Source organism: Nerophis lumbriciformis, linkage group LG04 (assembly GCF_033978685.3).
Source record: "Nerophis lumbriciformis linkage group LG04, RoL_Nlum_v2.1, whole genome shotgun sequence".
In the NCBI taxonomy this organism is placed as follows: domain Eukaryota; kingdom Metazoa; phylum Chordata; class Actinopteri; order Syngnathiformes; family Syngnathidae; genus Nerophis; species Nerophis lumbriciformis.
In genome coordinates this window covers 63,685,001-63,709,829 of record NC_084551.2, presented here as the reverse complement: position 1 = coordinate 63,709,829, position 24,829 = coordinate 63,685,001, and the positions used below count along the sequence as shown (strand labels likewise).

The following is a 24,829-nucleotide window of genomic DNA, read 5'->3' as shown; positions in this document are numbered from 1 at the left end:
TTGTTAGTGTTTACGAAGTCGCAATAATTCCATGGACACAGAGGGCAAAAAGTAAAGGATTTAAAAGAGTAATAAATCGTAATTTTTGCTTTTGTTTGGTTAATGAGTACTATTAACTGTTTTGCCCCAAAAATTGTCAGCATTCCCCATAAATACATTAAATACCAACAAATGTACAGTTAATACATGTAATCAATATCGGCCAAGCTCACTCATAGGCCATCGGTATCGGCAACATAAAACTCTGATCGGATCTGAAAAAATGATTAAGTATCGCAACGAATAATGCTGCACTTAAGCTATTAAGGAACTATTATTTTTTTACTAAATAAAGATAATATCGCAGACAGTTTGAACTGTTACTGTTGCATATTTTTATTAGTTTGTTTATATTAATTTCCTGCTACATAGCGGACATTTCATGTTCATTAAAAAAACAAAACATTCAAACTATTTGCACAAACCATACACCCTTTTATGTTTGGCATTATGTTCCTTTTGCCGTACTCTTTCCACGTCTGTCCCTGACACCCACGTTTCAGGCTGGCTGCTGTGGAAACACACCGCTTGGTGCCTCCTCTGCCTGCAGCTTCTGTGACGTAGATTAATATAATGACCAGTATATTACTCCAAAGCACATTTTACAACAATGGAATTACTTTCTATAGTGCAAGACTTATTTGAAAACAGCAATGCATGTTTTGTTTATTCGTTTTGATCAGGTTTGGCTTTAAATATGACAACTTTTAGCAGGCAGGGCTAGCTAGCATGTGTTGGCCTTTGTGTATTTCGGGCGGCGTGACTAGGCCTGGACAAAATTAATCCAACTGTACATGCGAATGAACTTGACAACTAATAACGACAGTAATACAAGTAATACCTCGATAAATTGCTATGATTGCATGTTTGTTTTTTTCTAATGTGACTTTAAAACCGGGTCCATCCAGGAGGTTCCAATATGGCATCACTCTCAGCACCTGAATTTGGCATAGTTGCTCCTGCATCCATGTTGATCTCATCTTTCTCATTCGGTTTGAAGCTGATCATTCCCAGAACATCTGGCTTTGCAATCACCTTTTGTCCTTCTTTGCGGTGCTTCTCACGAGCGAATCACAACTAGCAAGGCTGTGTCTGTGCTCCCTCTCTGTGTACCGTATTTTCCGCACCATAAGCCGCCCTGGGTTATAAGCCGCGCCTTCAATGAACGGCATATTTCAAAACTTTGTCCACCTATAAGCCGCCCCGTGTTATAAGCCGCATCTAACTGCGCTAAAGGAATGTCAAAAAAACAGTCAGATAGGTCAGTCAAACTTTAATAATATATTAAAAACCAGCATGATGTGGGCGCGCATGGAGTCGTATATCAACATGGGCGGAGCTGCGTGAAAAAAGCCACCCGGCCTCTTTGCGTAAACTTACCTTAACCACTCGCTCATCTTTTCTTCATCCATCCATCCCTTCGAGTTAGCTTTTATGATGACGCCGGCTGGAAAGGTCTCTTTTGGCAAGGTCTTCCTTTTGAATATCACCATGGGTGGAAGTTTCTGGCCATTAGCATGGCAAGCTAGAACCACAGTGAAGGATGACTTCTCATTCCCTGTGGTGCGAATATTCACCGTACGTGCTCCCGTTGTATCCACAGTGCGGTTCACAGGAATATCAAAAGTCAGTGGAACCTCGTCCATGTTGATAATGTTCTCTGGCCGGATCTTTTTTTCAGCTATCTTGTTTTTACAATATGCACGGAAAGTAGCCAGCTTTTCTTGAAAGTCTTTAGGCAGTTGCTGTGAAATAGTAGTCCGTGTGCGGATGGAGAGATTGCGTCTTTTCATGAACCGGAAACCTGTCGCTTAGTAGGAGCCATTTTGTGGTCTTTACAGATGTAAACACACAAAGGAAATGAAACGTAATATCCGCGCGCTTCTTCTTCTTCTACGCGGGCGGGTGGTTGCTTACAGTAGAAGAAGAAGCGCTTCCTCTTCTATGGGGGCGGGTGCTTACCTTGGCGGTTGCTTGCGTAGAAGAAGAAGCACTTCCTCTTCTACGGGGAAAAAAGATGGCGGCTGTTTACCGTAGTTGCGAGACTGAAACTTTATGAAAATGAATCTTAATATTAATCCATATATAAAGCGCACCGGGTTATAAGCCGCACTGTCAGCTTTTGAGTAAATTTGTGGTTTTTAGGTGCGGCTAATAGTGCGGAAAATACGGTAAGCTAGTCCTGCCTCCACCCACTGAGACAAAGATTGTAAATGACTGACAAATGACAGCATTTTCCACACTACAAACCGCTCCTTTTATTCCTACGCTTTGAACCCTACAGCATACCTGCCAACTACTCCGGTTTTCCCGTAATTAGTACGGTTTTCATCAACCTATTCCGGGTTACGGTTGCAGTGATAAAAAATACGGTTTTTCATTAATTAAAAAAAATATTTTTTTTTAAATGCGCGAGGCTATTTATAGCACCGCTGCCAAGCACGAGGCACCTGTTGCCATTGTTTCCAAACGAGCGAACGATCATGGAATCAGCCGGAGAAAAATCGCAAACGAGTCTTAAACCGAAAAGAAAACTGCAGTCATTCCGTGAAGAATATTCAAAAGCCTATCCGGGAATAATTATCCGTTCCAAAAAGGGTGAAAACTACGCGAATTGCACCTTGTGCAGACAAGATTTTTCGATCGGACACGGAGGAATTAGCGATGTAAAAGACCACGTTGGGACAAAAGAACACAAGTCTAATGCCGTTGCTAGCGATACAAGTGGAAAACTTTCAACGTTTTTCGGATTTTAGCCACAAAAAGGTAATGACACCAATGTTATCTATTGGAATTGTTTAGTACTGTTAAAAGTGTTTATACTATTTATGCTTTCAAGTCCAAGTTGAAGAAATCTTGTTAAATGTTGACAGCATAACTACCAAAATACAGAAGTATGTCCTTAATATTTTTGCAGTGCTATTTCTGTTGAAAAGTTAAAATGATTACATTAGAGATGTGATGTGCCACTTTTCAAGTGTCTGATGGCTTAAATTAATTTTCATTAATTTTTCATATTTTGAATTCTTTTGAAAGGCTTACAAAAAAACTACATTTGAATTGTAATTCCATGCTATTGACAGGACTATTAATTTTAATGAAGTTAGCTTACCATGTTACAGTATGATAATTGTGATGGAAATGTGAATTTTAGGCACAGAATATTTTATACAATTGAACAAGGCAGTAGATTATACAAGCTTGGACAGAAAGTTAATAATGACACCAATTTTTTTTTTAATGGAATTGTTTAGTACTGTTTTACCATTTGTTTACTGTAAAAAGTGTTTATACTGTTTATACTTTCAATTAACAAATTGAAGTCTTGTGAAAGGTTGACAGGATAACTGGCATTAACTGTCAAAATAATTTCAAACTATTGAAGTTAGCTTACAGAATAAACATGTCAATCAACCCATATGATTTTTGCTGTAATATTTTTGTTTTGAAAAGTCACTGTGACTGATAGAAAAGTGATGGTTTTAGCAACATTTTAACCTGTCTAAATGCTAATAATCATTTTGCGTCGGGGGGCGAAGCCTGAACCCCCCCACCAGGACTTTGTCCTGGACCTACCGGGGCCTGCGGCCCCTGGACCCTGGCTACTAGGTTTTTCTGATTTCAAAAGTTGGCAGGTATGCTACAGCCTATAAAACGGTGCGGCTAATTGATGGATTTTTCTTCGCTCGCGGCCATAATGTTTTGTATTTAACAAACAGTTTTCATAAAACAGACAGACACTGAAATGGTGTGTTATTTTTTGTGCTATGGCGCCATCTTTTGAAAGAGTTCGCTCACTGCATTCACTGCAGTATTTTCTCCTGTTTAGTGCATGGAACCGCTCCAGTGCCGCTCAATGAATGGTAGGTGGTAGTTGGAGGGGCCGTAGGCGCACATTGGCAGCCACACTTCCGTCAGTCTACCCCAGGGCAGCTGTGGCTACAAATGTAGATTACCGCCACCAAAATGTGAATGTGAGCGCTTTGAGTATCAAGTTGATAGAAAAGCGCTATATACATTGAATCCAATATTATTATTATTATTGAACCATAAGTTCAAGTGTCGTTCCGTCTACTAGTCGTCTATAGCGTTTCTACTCGTATGGTTTTTCATTCATTACTCCAAGCAACGTTTGTCAGTTTTACAATATACAGTGGGGCAAAAAAGTATTTAGTCAGCCACCGATTGTGCAAGTTCTCCCACTTAAAATGATGACAGAGATCTGTAATTTTCATCATAGGTACACTTCAACTGTGAGAGACAGAATGTGAAAAAAAATCCAGGAATTCACATTGTAGAAATTTTAAAGAATTTATTTGTAAATTATGGTGGAAAATAAGTATTTGGTCACTTCAAACAAGGAAGATCTCTGGCTCTCACAGACCTGTAACTTCTTCTTTAAGAAGCTCTTCTGTCCTCCACTTGTTACCTGTATTAATGGCACCTGTTTGAACTCGCTATCTGTATAAAAGACACTTGTCCACAGCCTCAAACAGTCAGACTCCAAACTCCACTATGGCAAGACCAAAGAGCTGTCGTAGGACACCAGGAAAATAATTGTAGACCTGTGCCAGACTGTGAAAAGTGAATCTACAATAGGCAAGCAGCTTGGTGTGAAAAAAAACAACTGTGGGAGCAACCATCAGAAAATGGAAGACATACAAGACCACTGATAATCTCCCTCGATCTGGGGCTCCACGCAAGATCTCATCCCGTGGGGTCAAAATGATCATGAGAACGGTGAGCAAAAATCCCAGAACCACACGGGGGGACCTGGTGAATGACCTGCAGAGAGCTGGGACCAAAGTAACAAAGGTTACCATCAGTAACACACTACGCCGACAGGGAATCAAATCCTGCAGTGCCAGACGTGTCCCCCTGCTTAAGCCAGTGCATGTCCAGGCCCGTCTGAAGTTTGCCAGAGAGCACATGGATGATACAGCAGAGGATTGGGAGAATGTCATGTGGTCAGATGAAACCAAAATAGAACTTTTTGGTATAAACTCAACTCCTCGTGTTTTGAGGAAGAAGAATACTGAGTTGCATCCCAAGAACACCATACCTACTGTGAAGCATGGGGGTGGAAACATCATGCTTTGGGGCTGTTTTTCTGCTAAGGGGACAGGCCGACTGATCCGTGTTAAGGAAAGAATGAACGGGGCCATGTATCGTGAGATTTTGAGCCAAAACCTCCTTCCATCAGTGAGAGCTTTGAAGATGAAACGTGGCTGGGTCTTCCAGCATGACAATGATCCCAAACACACCGCCCGGGCAACGAAGGAGTGGCTCCGTAAGAAGCATTTGAAAGTCCTGGAGTGGCCTAGCCAGTCTCCAGACCTCAACCCCATAGAAAATCTGGGGAGGGAGTTGAAAGTCCGTGTTGCTCGGCGACAGCCCCAAAACATCACTGCTCTCGAGGAGATCTGCATGGAGGAATGGGCCAAAATACCAGCTACTGTGTGTGCAAACCTGGTAAAGACCTATAGTAATCGTTTGACCTCTGTTATTGCCAACAAAGGTTATATTACAAAGTATTGAGTTGAATTTTTGTTATTGACCAAATACTTATTTTCCACCATTATTTACAAATAAATTCTTTAAAAATCCTACAATGTGAATTCCTGGATTTTTTTCCCACATTCTGTCTCTCACAGTTGAAGTGTACCTATGATGAAAATTACAGACCTCTGTCATCATTTTAAGTGGGAGAACTTGCACAATTGGTGGCTGGCTAAATACTTTTTTGCCCCACTGTAGCTAAAACAATTCTTACTTTGTAAACCGTCTCATGTGTGTATCATAATGTAATGAAGCTAGCGTCGTGAGCATTAGCTAATATGCTAATAGGTTTACGAGTGTCGGTGTTCGTATTATTATCTTACAATGGCATTCTTTTTGTATTGTTTCAGTTTCACAAATTCCTCAGTAAATTAATCAAAACGTCACCGTGGAGTTATTGAGTCTGTTTAGCTAACTGGAGAGCTAGCTTACGCAGCTAGTTCAGTTCAGTTGATGTGGAACATGCATACCATACAATGTAATGCATCACACAATTCCAGTTCTTTCATTACAGCACGTCTGAAAAGAGTATGAAGAAGCAGAGCTTATTTAATCCTACCCCTTTTCATACCATAGCAATTTTATCCCATTTCCTTGTTCTCTGTAACGGAACAGTGAATGAATAAATAATATACCGTAGTAAGCATACAAATATTAAATACATAAATAATCTTTGTCTCAATAAACAAAGGTTCAAGATGTTCATCATAATTCTGGTTGTGTGTACCGTATTTTCCGCACCATAAGGCGCCCTGGGTTATAAGCCGCGCCTTCAATGAACGGCATATTTCAAAACTTTGTCCACCTATAAGCCGCCCCGTGTTGTAAGCCGCATCTAACTGCGCTAAAGGAATGTCAAAAAAACAGTCAAATAGGTCAGTCAAACTTTAATAATATATTAAAACCAGCGTGATGTGGGCGCGCATGGAATCGTATATCAACATGGACGAAGCTGCGTGAAAAAAGCCACCCGGCCTCTTCGCGTAAACTTAAACTTACCTTAACCACTCGCTCATCTTTTCTTCATCCATCCCTTCGAGTTAGCTTTTATGATGACGCCGCCTGGAAAGGTCTCTTTTGGCAAGGTCTTCCTTTTGAATATCACCATGGGTGGAAGTTTCTGGCCATTAGCATGGCAAGCTAGAACCACAGTGAAGGATGACTTCTCATTCCCTGTGGTGCGAATATTCACCGTACGTGCTCCCGTTGTATCCACAGTGCGGTTCACAGGAATATCAGTTGCTGTGAAATAGTAATCCGTGTGCGGATGGAGAGATTGCGTCTTTTCATGAACCGGATCCCTGTCGCTTAGTAGGAGCCATTTTGTGGTCTTTACAGATGTAAACACACAAAGGAAATGAAACTCCGCGCGCTTTTTCTTCTTCTACGCGGGCGGGTGGTTGCTTACAGTAGAAGAAGAAGCGCTTCCTGTTCTATGGGGGCGGGTGCTTACCTTGGCGGTTGCTTGCGTAGAAGAAGAAGCGCTTCCTGTTCTACCGGGAAAAAAGATGGCGGCTGTTTACCGTAGTTACGAGACCGAAACTTTATGAAAATGAATCTTAATATTTATCCATATATAAAGCGCACGGGGTTATAAGGCGCACTGTCAGCTTTTGAGAAAATTTGTGGTTTTTAGGTGCGCCTTATAGTGCGGAAAATACGGTACTTTGTGAACACTTGTAGTCTCTTAAAGTGAATCATATTGCTGCTTTGTTTCATTTATTTGGTTAATCCGTTCCATCATTTAATTCCACATACTGATATGCTAAAGGTTTTAAGTTTTGTACGAGCATACAAATGTTTTAAATTACATTTTCCTCTAAGGTTATCTTTCTCCTCTTTTAATGAAAAGAATTGTTCTTGGGGACGGCGTGGCGAAGTTGGTAGAGTGGCCGTGCCAGCAATCGGAGGGTTGCTGGTTACTGGGGTTCAATCCCCACCTTCTACCATCCTAGTCACGTCCGTTGTGTCCTTGGGCAAGACACTTCACCCCTTGCTCCTGATGGCTGCTGGTTAGTGCCTTGGATGGCAGCTCCCGCCATCAGTGTGTGAATGTGTGTGTGAATGTGGTAATACTGTCTTTGAGTACCTTGAAGGTAGAAAAGCGCTATACAAGTATAACCCATTTATTTGTACATTCTTGGCTAGCAGGTTATAGTTTGCATCATTTTACATGTTTGCAAATGCACCAAATCGTTGAATTTCAATATTTGTGATTTAATAAAAAAAAAAAAAAGGTTTGTATGTTCTCTATATCCAACATTATGTATTATTCTAATTGATCTTTTTTGTCACAAATTTAGTGAATGAAGCGTACATTTGTAGTGGTTTCCCATATTTCTACACAATAACTCAGATATGTAACACTAGTGAGCAGTAGAGAATATGAAGTGATTTTTGTTCAAGAACATGTTTTGCTTTATTCATTATTGATGTGTTTTTTGCTACTTTGTTATATATTTTTTACATGTTCATTTTATCATCTATTACATCCAAAAATATGTTTTCATTCACCCTTTCAATATTTATTCCGTCTATTGGTATTTAGTGGCTAGTGGGTCTATGACGATGACTTCTGTTTTGTTTGATTAGCCATTTTACTGCTGTGTTACAGACGCTGTTTGAAAACACTTGAGTTATTTACACAGAAATAGTTTGCAGATGTTTATTTACATACCTTATTTCACAATGTATACATCTGCAGTGTATAGTCCGGTGCGGCTAATATAGCAAAACATATTTTTTCTCATATATTAGTTTTTTTTTGTTAGTTTTTTTTTAGTAGGTGCAGCTTATATGCAGGTGCGCTTTATACAGTAGTTAGGTAAATACTGTATTCAATTCTACTATTGAATAAATGTTCGTTGGAAATGTATGGCAACAAAATAAACCACCTGACCAGTTTTTGAAACTGAGTCAAAAAAAGTGCACTTCATAATAAACATATTTTTGTTTGTTTGTTTGCTTATTTAAGGTAAGTAAACGTTCTTGACCTTTCAATTACAAACCCCGTTTCCATATGAGTTGGGAAATTGTGTTGGATGTAAATATAAACGGAATACAATGATTTGCAAATCCTTTTCAACCCATATTCAATTGAATATGCTACAAAGACAAGATATTTGATGTTCAAACTCATTAACTTAATTTTTTTTTTTTGCAAATAATAATTAACTTAGAATTTCATGGCTGCAACACATGCCAAAGTAGTTGGGAAAGGGCATGTTCACCACTGTGTTACATCACCTTTTCTTTTAACAACACTCAATAAACGATTGGTAACTGAGGAAACTAATTGTTGAAGCTTTGAAAGTGGAATTCTTTCCCATTCTTGTTTTATGTAGAGCTTCAGTCGTTCAACAGTCCGGGGTCTCAGCTGTCGTATTTTACGCTTCATAATGCGCCACACATTTTCGATGGGAGACAGGTGTGGACTGCAGGCGGGCCAGGAAAGTACCCGCACTCTTTTTTTACGAAGCCACGCTGTTGTAACACGTGCTGAATGTGGCTTGGCATTGTCTTGCTGAAATAAGCAGGGGCGTCCATGAAAAAGACAGCGCTTAGATAGCAGCATATGTTGTTCCAAAACCTGTATGTACCTTTCAGCATTAATGGTGCCTTCACAGATGTGTAAGTTACCCAAGCCTTGGGCACTAATGCACCCCCATACCATCACACATGCTGGCTTTTGAACTTTGCGTCGATAACAGTCTGGATGGTTCGCATCCCCTTTGGTCCGGATGACACGATGTCGAATATTCCCAAAAACAATTTGAAATGTGGACTCGTCAGACCACAGAACACTTTTTTTCTACTTTGCATGAGTCCATCTTAGATGATCTCGGGCCCAGAGAAGCCGGCGGCGTTTCTGGATGTTGTTGATAAATGGCTTTCGCTTTGCATAGTAGAGCTTTAACTTGCACTTACAGATGTAGCGACCAACTGTATGTAGTGACAGTGGTTTTCTGACGTGTTCCTGAGCTCATGTGGTGATATCCTTTAGAGATTGATGTTGGTTTTTGATACAGTGCCGTCTGAGGGATCGAAGGTCACGGTCATTCAACGTTGGTTTCCGGCCATGCCGCTTACGTGCAGTGATTTCTCCAGATTCTCTGAACCTTTTGATGATATTATGGACCGTAGATGTTGAAATCCCTAACTTTCTTGCAATTGAACTTTGAGAAACGTTGTTCTTAAACTGTTTTGACTATTTGCTCACGCAGTTGTGGACAAAGGGGTGTACCTCGCCCCATCCTTTCTTGTGAAAGACTGAGCATTTTTTGGGAAGCTGTTTTTATACCCAATCATGGCACCCACCTGTTCCCAATTAGTTTGCACACCTGTGGGATGTTCCAAATAAGTGTTTGATGAGCATTCCTCAACTTTATCAGTATTTATTGCCACCTTTCCCAACTTCTTTGTCACGTGTTGCTGGCATCAAATTCTAAAGTTAATGATTATTTGCACAAAAAAAATGTTTATCAGTTTGAACATCAAATATGTTGTCTTTGTAATATCCATCCATCCATCCATCCATCTTCTTCCGCTTATCCGAGGTCGGGTCGCGGGGGCAGCAGCCTAAGCAGGGAAGCCCAGACTTCCCTCTCCCCAGCCACTTCGTCCAGCTCCTCCCGGGGGATCCCGAGGCGTTCCCAGGCCAGCCGGGAGACATAGTCTTCCCAGCGTGTCCTGGGTCTTCCCCGTGGCCTCCTACCGGTCGGACGTGCCCTAAACACCTCCCGAGGGAGGCGATCGGGTGGCATCCTGACCAGATGCCCAAACCACCTCATCTGGCTCCTCTCGATGTGGAGGAGCAGCGGCTTTACTTTGAGCTCCCCCCGGATGACAGAGCTTCTCACCCTATCTCTAAGGGAGAGCCCTGCCACCCGGCGGAGGAAACTCATTTCGGCCGCTTGTACCCGTGATCTTGTCCTTTCGGTCATAACCCAAAGCTCATGACCATAGGTGAGGATGGGAACGTAGATCGACCGGTAAATTGAGAGCTTTGCCTTCCGGCTCAGCTCCTTCTTCACCACAACCGATCGATACAGCGTCCGCATTACTGAAGATGCCGCACCGATCCGCCTGTCGATCTCACGATCCACTCTTCCCTCACTCGTGAACAAGACTCCGAGGTACTTGAACTCCTCCACTTGGGGAAAGATCTCCTCCCCAACCCGAAGATGGCATTCCACCCTTTTCCGGGCGAGAACCATGGACTCGGACTTGGAGGTGCTGATTCTCATCCCAGTCGCTTCACACTCGGCTGCGAACCGATCCAGCGAGAGCTGAAGATCCTGGCCAGATGAAGCCATCAGGACCACATCATCTGCAAAAAGCAGAGACCTAATCCTGCAGCCACCAAACCAGATCCCCTCAACGCCTTGACTGCGCCTAGAAATTCTGTCCATAAAAGTTATGAACAGAATCGGTGACAAAGGGCAGCCTTGGCGGAGTCCAACCCTCACTGGAAACGTGTCCGACTTACTGCCGGCAATGCGGACCAAGCTCTGACACTGATCATACAGGGAGCGGACCGCCAAAATCAGACAGTCCGATACCCCATACTCTCTGAGCACTCCCCACAGGACTTCCCGAGGGACACGGTCGAATGCCTTCTCCAAGTCCACAAAACACATGTAGACTGGTTGGGCAAACTCCCATGCACCCTCAAGGACCCTGCCGAGAGTATAGAGCTGGTCCACAGTTCCACGACCAGGACGAAAACCATAATGGTAATTGTAATATATTCAACTGAATATGAGTTGAAAAGGATTTGCAACTCATTGTAACACAATTTCCCAACTCATATGGAAACGGGGTTTGTACAATGAATAAAAATCAAATGCGAAACGTTTCCGTTTTTAAAGTGTGGCTTTCATTATTGGTATTACGTATTACGATCACATTAGTGCCTAATTTGGTCTCAATAATGCTGACAATAAAACGGTTAAATTGTCAGTAATTTGTGTGGGACAATATATCGTCCGGCAAAATGAGTTATCGGCTCAGGCCTACTACCCGTGACACACATTGAGAGAGAAAATGAGGCGATGACAATGAAGCCACGTGAATGGACAGGCCTGGTCTGTCACAATTGCAACACGTCATGTGAGCCGCACCGCCGCCAAGAGGTCAGCTGATGTGTCATACTTGATGACGATCGAGAGAGGCTCCCGACTTCCCTGTGGTTGTTATTGTTTCTTTATGTCCACGGGTTATTACGCAACACTTTTCACTTCCTGTTTTGTTTTGCAGCTAACCAACCAAAATGACTTGTGCCCCCTGCTGGCTAATTCCAACAAACCAAATTCGGCATTTTGGAAGATCAAACTTAGTGCACGTCCTGTAGCATTGTCACGATGACACCAACGCACCTCATAAACATCACTAATGTGTTTTGATGCTTTGAGTGGCGTGCGCATATTGCAAGGGGCTGTTAGCCAATCACTTTTGTTCGCCGTGAGTTTATACTTGCATTTCAAGTGTTCATAAACTGCCCTTTTGATGACTGCCATGCCCTCCACAGGCCAGTTCTACGTGATGATGACCCCACCCGATGTCATTCAGACCGGCGCCTCGCGAAGCATCGCCCCGCGCACGCAGCCTTTTCCTGCGTGAGTATCACATCTACAACAAAGTCTCTTTGAAAACTAAACAGTCCTTTTTTTTAAAAATCGAGCGCCGCTGTTCCCTGCCGCTCATGGCGGTCAAAAGCTTCACTTAAGATATGACATTTTCCAACAATGCTCCATTTATGGCGACAGTAACCTTCATTGGAGCATGGCGGTGTTCGCCACTAAAGCGAGTACACACGCCAGGACGATGATGAAGAGGAGGAATGAAGTCTATTATCCTGCTGGGATACTAGATTAGATGTCAAGACAACAAAGCGTACAAGTTTTTGTTATTTTTAGATCAGTCATGAGTTTTTATTACAGGGTGTAAGCTGAGCATATGTTTATAAAAGCAACTTACGACCTATTCTGGTATAAATATCGCAGTTTTCTTGTGCTCCACCACACGCTCATGTTCTTTATCCCTAGATTTGACCATCTACATCATGTGTCCTTCTCTCACATTTTCTTCTTTAGCTGTGATTTACAGAGCAAATACATTCTATTCATTCATATTTGTTTCTGACACCCAAGCAAAAATGAGCAGTGTTTAAAATGTTGCCTCATCGGGGGAAGTTGCTTACCGCCGTGCCTCTCCAGAACAAGCACATGACCAGTAGTCAAATTGAGTTAGCGCTGGCTTAAGTGAATATTGCCTCATTAAATTCCTCTTTTTTTGGGGGGGACACAAGCATGCATTGTTGTCAGTTTTGGTTTGTCACAGCATATTATAACGAAAGCTGTTCAGCAGGGCTGTCCTCATTTCCTCACGCGATTGGCATTTGTGGCGCGCTGTATAGGTGATGGTCAAAATGTTTTAAAGCAGGGGTGTCCAAACTTTGTGGCTGGCGGGTCACATTGGGCCTAAAAAGCGGACTGCATGCAAACTAACTAAATGTTTATAAAGCCTACACATACAGTGGGGCAAAAAAGTTTTTAGTCAGCCACCGATTGTACAAGTTCTCCCACTTAAAATGATGACAGAGGTCTGTAATTTTCGTCATATGTACACTTCAACTGTGAGAGACAGAATGTGAAAAAAAATCCAGGAATTCACATTGTAGGAATTTTAAAGAATTTATTTGTAAATCATGGTGGAAAATAAGTATTTGGTCACTTCAAACAAGGAAGATCTCTGGCTCTCACAGACCTGTAATTTCTTCTTTAAGAAGCTCTTCTGTCCTCCACTTGTTACCTGTATTAATGGCACCTGTTTGAACTTGTTATCTGTATAAAAGACACCTGTCCACAGCCTCAAACAGTCAGACTCCAAACTCCACTATGGCCAAGACCAAAGAGCTGTCAAAGGACACCAGGAAAATAATTGTAGACCTGCACCAGAGTGTGAAGAGTGAATCTACAATAGGCAAGCAGCTTGGTGTGAAAAAATCAACTGTGGGAGCAATTATCAGAAAATGGAAGACATACAAGACCACTGATAATCTCCCTCGATCTGGGGCTCCACGCAAGATCTCATCCCGTGGGTTCAAAATGATCATGAGAACGGTGAGCAAAAATCCCAGAACCACACGGGGGGACCTGGTGAATGACCTGCAGAGAGCTGGGACCAAAGTAACAAAGGTTACCATCAGTAACACACTACGCCGACAGGGAATCAAATCCTGCAGTGCCAGACGTGTCTCCCTGCTTAAGCCAGTGCATGTCCAGGCCCCTCTGAAGTTTGCCAGAGAGCACATAGATGATACAGCAGAGGATTGGGAGAATGTCATGTGGTCAGATGAAACCAAAATAGAACTTTTTGGTATAAACTCAACTCGTCGTGTTTGGAGGAAGAAGAATACTGAGTTGCATCCCAAGAACACCATACCTACTGTGAAGCATGGGGGTGGAAACATCATGCTTTGGGGCTGTTTTTCTGCTAAGGGGACAGGCCGACTGATCCGTGTTAAGGAAAGAATGAACGGGGCCATGTATCGTGAGATTTTGAGCCAAAACCTCCTTCCATCAGTGAGAGCTTTGAAGATGAAACGTGGCTGGGTCTTCCAGCATGACAATGATCCCAAACACACCGCCCGGGCAACGAAGGAGTGGCTCCGTAAGAAGCATTTGAAAGTCCTGGAGTGGCCTATCCAGTCTCCAGACCTCAACCCCATAGAAAATCTGTGGAGGGAGTTGAAAGTCCGTGTTGCTCGGCGACAGCCCCAAAACATCACTGCTCTCGAGAAGATCTGCATGGAGGAATGGGCCAAAATACCAGCTACTGTGTGTGCAAACCTGGTAAAGACCTATAGTAATCGTTTGACCTCTGTAATATAACCTTTGTTGGCAATAACAAAGTATTGAGTTGAATTTTTGTTATTGACCAAATACTTATTTTCCACCATAATTTACAAATAAATTCTTTAAAAATCCTACAATGTGAATTCCTGGATTTTTTTTTCACAATCTGTCTCTCACAGTTGAAGTGTACCTATGATGAAAATTACAGACCTCTGTCATCATTTTAAGTGGGAGAACTTGCACAATTGGTGGCTGACTAAATACTTTTTTGCCCCACTGTATATATGAGTACATATTATAAAACTATAATGGATATATAATTAATAATTATTATAAGTGGTTATTAAGAGTATGTGGAAGTTCAAGTCCTACCTTGTTTACTTCTGTGACAACCTCAGAAATATCAAGCAGGTAAAATGCACCAAACATGGATAAGTGTGGAGGGAGTGTTCCAATGATTGTCACACACACACTTGGTGTGGTGAAATTTGTCCTCTGCATTTGACCCATCCCCATGTTCATGCCCTGGGAGGTGAGCGGAGCAGTGAGCAGCAGCGTGCGCCGCACTCGGGAATCATTTGGTGATTAAAGGGTGTCATTTAGATTTTTTTATGTTGACTGGGCATTTTTTTAGAATGTCCACAAAGTTCATTGAGCAGGTTGTGTTATGTGTAACAAAGTTTGTTGAATTTTTTGCAATGGTTGATTTTTCTCTTCTGCATCGTGACTAGGGAAGGTTGTTTGGATTGGGTTAGAAAATAAATGCATTGAAAGTACAATTAATAGCAGAGGTGCTTTCGTTGGCGACAAAATGGCAGTAATTAGACCAATATAATTGGATATTAAGAATATGTGAAAGTTGGACTCCTACCTTGTTTACTTTCGAGAAGACCTCCGTAAAGTTTTGTGATCAATCCAAAATATCAAGCGGCTAAAATGCTCCATAATGGATCAGTGTTGTGCATTTTTCCTGTTATGCATTGTAATGGGTGTAATTTAGAATTTTTTTCATGGTGTGTGGATTCTTTTTTATTATATCCACAAAGTTCACTGAGCAGGTTGTGTTATGTGTGTTGACCTTTATTTGTTGGTTGCATTTTTATTTTGCGCCATGACTAGTGAAGGTTGTTTGGATTAGGTTTGTAAGTGAATGCTGTGCTCTGTGCATTTCAAATCACAAATCATTGTCATTGGCCTGAATTACTCACGTCGTCCAAGTTTCTGCAAAAAACTGTTATATATAATCATTTGTAAAGACCCCTTGGGCTAGATTCCTAATCAAACTCATGACAAATTCGTCGGCCAAATTGAGGATGCCGGCGGGCGGCAGTGTGGACACCACTGAATTGGGTGTTTTGCTTGATGGCGGACATTTTTTTTCAACCACTCTTGCTCAATTTTGACACTCATGTCATGTGCTTGTCAGTATACTAAAATGCAGTGGGTGTATTTGTAAACCTCATTAAGGAGACTAAGCTGTGTGAGAAATGTACAGGTAAAAGCCAGTAAATTAGAATATTTTGAAAAACTTGATTTATTTCAGTAATTGCATTCAAAAGGTGTAACTTGTACATTATATTTATTCATTGCACACAGACTGATGCATTCAAATGTTTATTTCATTTAATTTTGATGATTTGAAGTGGCAACAAATGAAAATCCAAAATTCCGTGTGTCACAAAATTAGAATATTGTGTAAGGCTAATACAAAAAAGGGATTTTTAGAAATGTTGGCCAACTGAAAAGTATGAAAATGAAAAATATGAGCATGTACAATACTCAATACTTGGTTGGAGCTCCTTTTGCCTCAATTACTGCGTTAATGCGGCGTGGCATGGAGTCGATGAGTTTTTGGCACTGCTCAGGTGTTATGAGAGCCCAGGTTGCTCTGATAGTGGCCTTCAACTCTTCTGCATTTTTGGGTCTGGCATTCTGCATCTTCCTTTTCACAATACCCCACAGATTTTCTGTGGGGCTAAGGTCAGGGGAGTTGGCGGGCCAATTTAGAACAGAAATACCATGGTCCGTAAGCCAGGCACGGGTAGATTTTGCGCTGTGTGCAGGCGCCAAGTCCTGTTGGAACTTGAAATCTCCATCTCCATAGAGCAGGTCAGCAGCACTCTGTTTCCTGAGATCCAGGGTCAACGCAGCCGTCTACCAGCAAGTTTTAGAGCACTTCATGCTTCCTGCTGCTGACCTGCTCTATGGAGATGGAGATTTCAAGTTCCAACAGGACTTGGCGCCTGCACACCAGCGCAAAATCTACCCGTGCCTGGTTTACGGACCATGGTATTTCTGTTCTAAATTGGCCCGCCAACTCCCCTGACCTTAGCCCCATAGAAAATCTGTGGGGTATTGTGAAAAGGAAGATGCAGAATGCCAGACCCAAAAACGCAGAAGAGTTGAAGGCCACTATCAGAGCAACCTGGGCTCTCATAACACCTGAGCAGTGCCAGAAACTCATCGACTCCATGCCACGCCGCATTAACGCAGTAATTGAGGCAAAAGGAGCTCCAACCAAGTATTGAGTATTGTACATGCTCATATTTTTCATTTTCATACTTTTCAGTTGGCCAACATTTCTAAAAATCCCTTTTTTGTATTAGCCTTAAGTAATATTCTAATTTTGTGACACACGGAATTTTGGATTTTCATTTGTTGCCACTTCAAATCATCCAAAATTAAATGAAATAAACATTTGAATGCATCAGTCTGTGTGCAATGAATAAATATAATGTACAAGTTACACCTTTTGAATGCAATTACTGAAATAAATCAAGTTTTTCAAAATATTCTAATTTACTGGCTTTTACCTGTATATATACCTGTATATACACATACACTCAAATAGACAGCCCCGCCCCCATCCAAATTCTTTAAACCCAATGTGGTCCCAGAGTCAAAAGTTTTTGGGACCACTGATTTAGACCTTTTATCTATGTCACATTATGTATTTTGTGCCATTTCTAGCTCTGTGGTTATCATCACACACATTTTCTTTTGCCATCACAAATAAAATGAAAAGACAAACTGAAGTTTTGTCACAGAATTCTAAATTGTACCGTTTCGTAGGTGTTCCGTTCTGGCTGTTTCACAATAGCACACACTCACCTGGCACTTATTTAGGTACACAGTCTGCTGAGGTGTACTTGAAGAGTGAAATTGATGATTTTTTTTTCTTTTAGTGAGTCGATATGATGCGATAATTAAGACAGAAATATCATACCTGCCAACTACTCCGGTTTTCCCGTAATTAGTACGGTTTTCATCAACCTATTCCGGGTTACGGTTGCAGTGATAAAATATACAGTTTTTCATTAATTAAAAAAAAAAATTTTTTTTAAATGCGCGAGGCTATTTATAGCACCGGTGCCAAGCACGAGGCATTGTTTCCAAACGAGCGAACGATCATGGAATCAGCTGGAGAAAAATCGCAAACGAGTCTTAAACCGAAAAGAAAACTGCAGTCATTCCGTGAAGAATATTCAAAAGCCTATCCGGGAATAATTATCCGTTCCAAAAAGGGTGAAAACTACGCGAATTGCACCTTGTGCAGACAAGATTTTTCGATCGGACACGGAGGAATTAGCGATGTAAAAGACCACGTTGGGACAAAAGAACACAAGTCTAATGCCGTTGCTAGCGATACAAGTGGAAAACTTTCAACGTTTTTCGGATTTTAGCCACAAAAAGTTAATGACACCAATGTTATCTATTGGAATTGTTTAGTACTGTTATACTGTTAAAAGTGTTGATACTATTTATGCTTTCAAGTCCAAGTTGAAGAAATCTTGTTAAATGTTGACAGCATAACTACCAAAATACAGAAGTATGTCCTTAATATTTTTGCAGTGCTATTTCTGTTGAAAAGTTAAAATGATTACATTAGAGATGTGATGTGCCACTTTTCAAGTGTCTGATGGCTTAAATTAATTTTCATTAATTTTTCATATTTTGAATTCTTTTGAAAGGCTTACAAAAAAACTACATTTGAATTGTAATTCCATGCTATTGATAGGACTATTAATTTTAATGAAGTTAGCTTACCATGTTACAGTATGATAATTGTGATAGAAATGTGAATTTTAGGCACAGAATATTTTTTACAATTGAACAAGGCAGTAGATTATACAAGCTTGGACAGAAAGTTAATAATGACACCAATTTTTTTTTTAATGGAATTGTTTAGTACTGTTTTACCATTTGTTTACTGTAAAAAGTGTTTATACTGTTTATACTTTCAATTAACAAATTGAAGTCTTGTGAAAGGTTGGCAGGATAACTGGCATTAACTGTCAAAATAATTTCAAACTATTGAAGTTACCGGTAGCTTACAGAATAAACATGTCAATCAACCCATATGATTTTTGCTGTAATATTTTTGTTTTGAAAAGTCACTGTGACTGATAGAAAAGTGATGGTTTTAGCAACATTTTAACCTGTCTGAATGCTAATAATCATTTTGCGTCGGGGGGCGAAGCCTGAACCCCCCACCAGGACTTTGTCCTGGACCTAACGGGGCCTGCGGCCCCTGGACCCTGGCTACTAGGTTTTTCTGATTTCAAAAGTTGGCAGGTATGAAATATGTCTGCTTAAGAAAATAGGTAATTAATATTTATAAGCGATAATGTTAATGGACGTCGTCATGCTTTGCTGAGTGGCGGGAACAGTTTCCCTGCCATGTCTTAATTAACTGAATACCTGAGGGAAGACGCAGAGACGAGAGACAGTTGTCTCATTAGCCCGGAGAGCTCGGAACACTAGCAGACGGCATCTGGTCCGCGCCGCCACCATCGCTTTTACGGCGTGATAAAAACGCCGTGCTCCCTCCAGGCTGCACCGGGGAAGCAAACTTCTAAGGAGGATGTCCGCGTCGGAAGCGTCCCGACTTGAGGCCTTCATTTAGGCCGGCACAAGAGGAGGCCTTGGGGAGCTGAGTAGCAGCACCGTGGCGAGGGATCTTTTTTAAAAAAAGACGTGGCGTCAAAGATTGCTAATGGGCCGGGATCAAGGGATGAGCGGAATGTGATTGGGTTTGTGTCACGCTGTAGCCTTGACAAAGATGGCAGATGTTGTGCACCAAAACTGTGTGTTTTCTGTCTCCCTGAAGGAAAATGGACGGCCCTCGAACGCCGCGAGATGAAAGGAGAAGAGCGCAACATAACGAAGGTGGGTAATTAGCCGTGATTGTGGCTTTTTCAGTTTGTCTGACAGGGCGACACAATGCGCTGCCACGTTTAAATAGAGTGCCCGCTCTGCCAATGTGGCCACTAGAGGCTGCTGTGGAGCCGTCTCAGCCCGGCAGAATCTCTGCAAGACCTCCAAGAAAAGGAACTTTCCCAGCCCTGAATGACCTCTTCCTGTTGCTCTTATAGTTGAGAGGCGGCGGAGGGACAAAATCAATAACTGGATCGTGACGCTGTCCAAAATCATCCCTGATTGCAACATGGACAGCACCAAAACTGGAGCAGTAAGTTGGTCATTTTTCCCCAGACTTAAGCTGGCCATAATTCTGATAGCTCTCCTCGCAGAGCAAGGGCGGCATTCTGTCCAAAGCGTGCGACTACATCCGAGAGCTGAGGCAGAGCAACCAGCGGCTGCAAGAGAGTCTGAAGGAGGTGGAGAGGATCCAGGTGGACAATGAGCTGTGCAGGCAGCAGGTAAGCATCCAACAAACATCAATGTCAAGAATGATAGCAGTCAAATGAAGCCAGTATCTCCCTCATTAGACGTATGCAGGTGCAAATATGAAACAGGTTGAATAGATGAGTTGGCTTGCACTGCTTTAAGTCTCCTGAGCATGAAATCCACCGTGACTCCCACCCCACCCGCCCCTCGTGTATCTTCTCCGAGAGGATCCCAGAGTGCTTTCAGCTTGTGTAGCTCCTCATCACACGCTTTCCAAACCATCAAAGACTTCCACCTGCACTCGGCGTTTCGTGAGGCGGCGGGAATAAAACGTTCAGGCAGCCAACTTGCATGCTGATTGACTCCCGAGTATTGTGAGCCGAGGCGCACCGCACCAAAATCTCCCCCCTCCCCAACCTCCCCATTCCTCTTTTATAAAGCTCAACATGTTTTTCTCGGCTCCTCGACGGTGGGGAGGGCGAATGGGCGACACACCCAAGAGGGTCTCGGCAGCGTCAATGATGCGATAAGCGGGTTGGCTGACGGCTTGACTTTGCAGGTGCTGCATTGTAGTATTCATCGTATGTATTGGGGCAGGAAGTGAGTGTGCCCCTCTTTCCAGTTAGAACAGTTAAGATGGAGCCTTAAGACTATCCAACCGGTCTTAACCTCTGGATAATTAATTAGGATTTAACCGGAAAGTAAGACTTGAAAGAAATAATCCCTAAAGCCCACAATTAGCACGGTTTGAAGACGTGACTCTGGGCCTGTTATTATGGCTCCTGCAAAAGCACACATGTCCATACATTGCGATGGTAGTTCCTGCTTGTTAATACCTTACCTGCTACCTTGCGTGATTACAGAAATATGACAGATGAAAGTAATCCACACAATGAGGGAAGTTGTAATAAGGTGCACAGGTAGACCCCTAGTGGTGCTCAACACCTGCCTGTTTGTGTGTCTGCTGCAGCCTTTTATTTCATTCAATTTAGGAATAAAAATTGCTCCGTTTAACAAGGCATATATTTGTGTTCTTGGGAAGATTCCTCCACAAACTCCTTGATGGCTTTCACAAGCCCCTGACGTCCCCTCGCCCCAATCTCATTACTACTCTTCTCAGTACATCTCTTTTAACACGTAGTATCGAATAGACGCTTAACAACAATGTTTGTGAAATCCCCTGTTGGTTAACCGCAATATTAGCGCTGCTGAAAACATTGCAATGCTCCTGGTTTGACGTTTCCTAAACAAAAGAGAAAAACAACTCAACGCTTTATCCAGCTGTTTGCTGATGTTTGTCATGTTACTGAAGGATTTCAATATGCACTGGGATCTTATGAACTTAGTTGGTTCTTAAACAGGGTTTGTTAACAGAATTTTGTATAGTGAAGCAAATTTCTCCATAAGAAACAATGTGAATATTCATCCATCCATCCATCTTCTTCCGCTTATCCGAGGTCGGGTCGCGGAGGCAGCAGCTTAAGCAGGGAAGCCCAGACTTCCCTCTCCCCAGCCACTTTGTCCAGCTCCTCCCGGGGGATCCCGAGGCGTTCCCAGGCCAGCCGGGAGAGATAGTCTTCCCAGCGTGTCCTGGGTCTTCCTCGTGGCCTCCTACCGGTCGGACGTGCCCGAAACACCTTCCTAGGGAGGCGTTCGGGTGGCATTCTGACCAGATGCCCGAACCACCTCATCTGGCTCCTCTCGATGTGGAGGAGCAGCGGCTTTACTTTGAGCTCCCCCCGGATGACAGAGCTTCTCACCCTATCTCTAAGGGAGAGCCCCGCCACTCGGCGGAGGAAACTCATTTCGGCCGCTTGTACCCGTGATCTTGTCCTTTCGGTCATGACCCAAAGCTCATGACCATAGGTGAGGATAGGAACGTAGATCGACCGGTAAATCGAGAGCTTTGCCCTCCGGCTCAGCTCCTTCTTCACCACAACGGATCGATACAGCGTCCGCATTACTGAAGATGCCGCACCGATCCGCCTGTCGATCTCACGATCCACTCTTCCCCCACTCGTGAACAAGACTCCGAGGTACTTGAACTCCTCCACTTGGGGCAAGATCTCCTCCCCAACCCGGAGATGGCACTCCACCCTTTTCCGGGAGAGAACCATGGACTCGGACTTGGAGGTGCTGATTCCCATCCCAGTCGCTTCACACTCGGCTGCGAACCGATCCAGCGAGAGCTGAAGATCTTGGCCAGAAGAAGCCATCAGGACCACATCATCTGCAAATAGCAGAGACCTAATCCTGCAGCCACCAAACCAGATCCCCTCAACGCCTTGACTGCGCCTAGAAATTCTGTCCATAAAGGTTATGAACAGAATCGGTGACAAAGGGCAGCCTTGGCGGAGTCCAACCCTCACTGGAAACGTGTCCGACTTACTGCCGGCAATGCGGACCAAGCTCTGGCACTGATTATACAGGGAGCGAACTGCCACAATAAGACAGTCCGATACCCCATACTCTCTGAGCACTCCCCACAGGACTTCCCGGGGTACACGGTTGAATGCCTTCTCCAAGTCCACAAAGCCCAACCAGTCTACAATGTGAATATGAATAATGTTTTCCAGCCTCCACAAAAGTCCTTATTTTAGTAAGTTTCTGCACTTTGAACTCAATACAAAGCACTATACAGTACTGTATATCAAGCATACATAACATGGGGGTGATGGATCAACTTTCTATTCATTAACAAAGTCAAAACAACAACTATCTGAACTGTCCTCATCATGCTGACACACGCACACACACACACACACACACACACACACACACACACACTCACCCTGTGATGCACTCACAGTTTGAAATCACAAAACTCCTTAACTTTAACAGCCAGGTCCCTACAATGATTAGGAATGAGAAATAAAATCCACTTTACTTTATAGGTTATGATCTTCTTGGTGTGCAACGGAAGAGAGGGACGGTGGCAGTGTTGACAACGCTGTGGATAATCCCTAAATGTTTCAAACCACACGTTGCATGTCTATTGCTGTCTTTGGACTCATTAAGCTATCACAACTAGAAAATTGCAGTAAAAAGGCTTACAAATCCATGAAAAGCACACAAAGTATGAAATTAGCCTAGAAGCTAACGACAGCGCTTCTGTGCTGACTAAATGAGCACTGGAGATCCAACAGCCCGCCCACGATGGATGTGCTGCCGGGACAAAAATAGCTGCATGGAACGTTTGTACACTGAGACAAGGTTTTTACACCAAATAATATTTTTGTTCAGCCTGTGGCTCTTAAATCAAGAAAGTTCGTACTTTGACGGGTTCATAAATCGAGGTTCCACAGCATGGAAAAAATGTAAATATAAGGTGTAAGATGTGCCCACAACGTCCCTTGCTCCACCCGTAAGCGTGATAACTACTGAGCTATCCATTCTGACAGAGGAGATGATAGGCAGACACGTTATTTACCTGCACTTCTGCTGTACCACAAATGACTTAGACTTAGACAAACTTTATTGATCCACAAGGGAAATTGTTCATGTAAATAATATGAAACAAGTACACTGGTTTTGTTTCAGTTAAAACCCTAATTATTGCAATTAAAGGTGGGTCCTAAGCAGACGTGGGTAGTAACGCGCTACATTTACTCCGTTACATCTACTTGAGTAACTTTTGGGATAAATTGTACTTCTAAGAGTAGTTTTAATGCAACATACTTTTACTTTTACTTGAGTATATTTACAGAGAAGAAACGCTACTTTTACTCCGCTACTTTTATCTACATTCAGCTCGCTACTCGCTACTAATTTTTATCGATCTGTTAATGCACGCTTTGTTTGTTTTGGTCTGTCATAGTGCCTGCGTTTCAACAAATACAGTCACTGGTGACGTTTACTCCGTTCCACCAATCAGATGCAGTCACTGGTGACGTTGGACCAATCAAACAGAGCCAGGCGGTCACATGACCTGACTGTTGAAAAACTTATTGGGGTGTTACCATTTAGTGGTCAATTGTACGGAATATATACTGTACTGTGCAATCTACTAATAAAAGTTTCAATCAATCAATCAAAAGTGTGAAGGAAAAAAGACCCTTTTTCATTTCAACCGTACATCCCGTCAAAAGCCTAAAGACTGACTGCACAGTTCCTGTCTTCACAATAAAAGTGCCGCTCCATCGCGCCTGCGCTTTCAAAACAAGAGTCTCCGAAAGCCAGCGCAAACAAGCTAGCAAGCTACGGAGTTTGCCGCCAATGTATTTCTTGTAAAGTGTATAAAAACGAATACGGAAGCTGGACAAATAAGATGCCAAAAACCAACCACTTTCATGTGGTATTAGACAGAAAGGAGGAACTTTTTTTCTCCTCCATTTGAAAACGTGGACGCTATCAGCACTACTGTCTGATTACAATCAATGCAAGTCATCAGAATCAGGTAATACACCAACTTATATTCTTGTCTTCATGAAAGAAAGGAATCTATATGTGTTAAACATGCATGTATATTCATTAAAACACCTTTAACATGTAAACAAAAACGGCAAAATAAATAAATATAAATTATATACTGTATATATATGTGTATATATATATATATGTATATATATATATATATATATATATATATGATATGTGTGTGTATGTTACTCATCAGTTACTCAGTACTTGAGTAGTTTTTTCACAACATACTTTTTACTTTTACTCAAGTAAATATTTGGGTGACTACTCCTTACTTTTACTTGAGTAATAAATCTCTAAAGTAACAGTACTCTTACTTGAGTACA

At 42.3% G+C, this 24,829-nt stretch overlaps 1 protein-coding gene across 3 annotated transcripts in view; it reads left to right on the top strand.

Moving 5' to 3' along the window:
* The window catches only part of usf2l (upstream transcription factor 2, c-fos interacting-like), a 64,639-nt gene that overhangs the window by 32,734 nt on the left and 7,076 nt on the right, over positions 1 to 24,829 (top strand). For 2 of the 3 annotated variants that reach the window (XM_061958767.2, XM_072913104.1), the window contains 4 exons: positions 12,128 to 12,215; positions 19,567 to 19,625; positions 19,832 to 19,926; positions 19,976 to 20,116. In XM_061958767.2, the coding sequence (XP_061814751.1) occupies positions 12,128 to 12,215; positions 19,567 to 19,625; positions 19,832 to 19,926; positions 19,976 to 20,116 (383 nt within the window). The remainder of the gene's footprint in view (positions 1 to 12,127; positions 12,216 to 19,566; positions 19,626 to 19,831; positions 19,927 to 19,975; positions 20,117 to 24,829) is intronic. The other variant, XM_061958768.2, reaches the window with a different exon arrangement.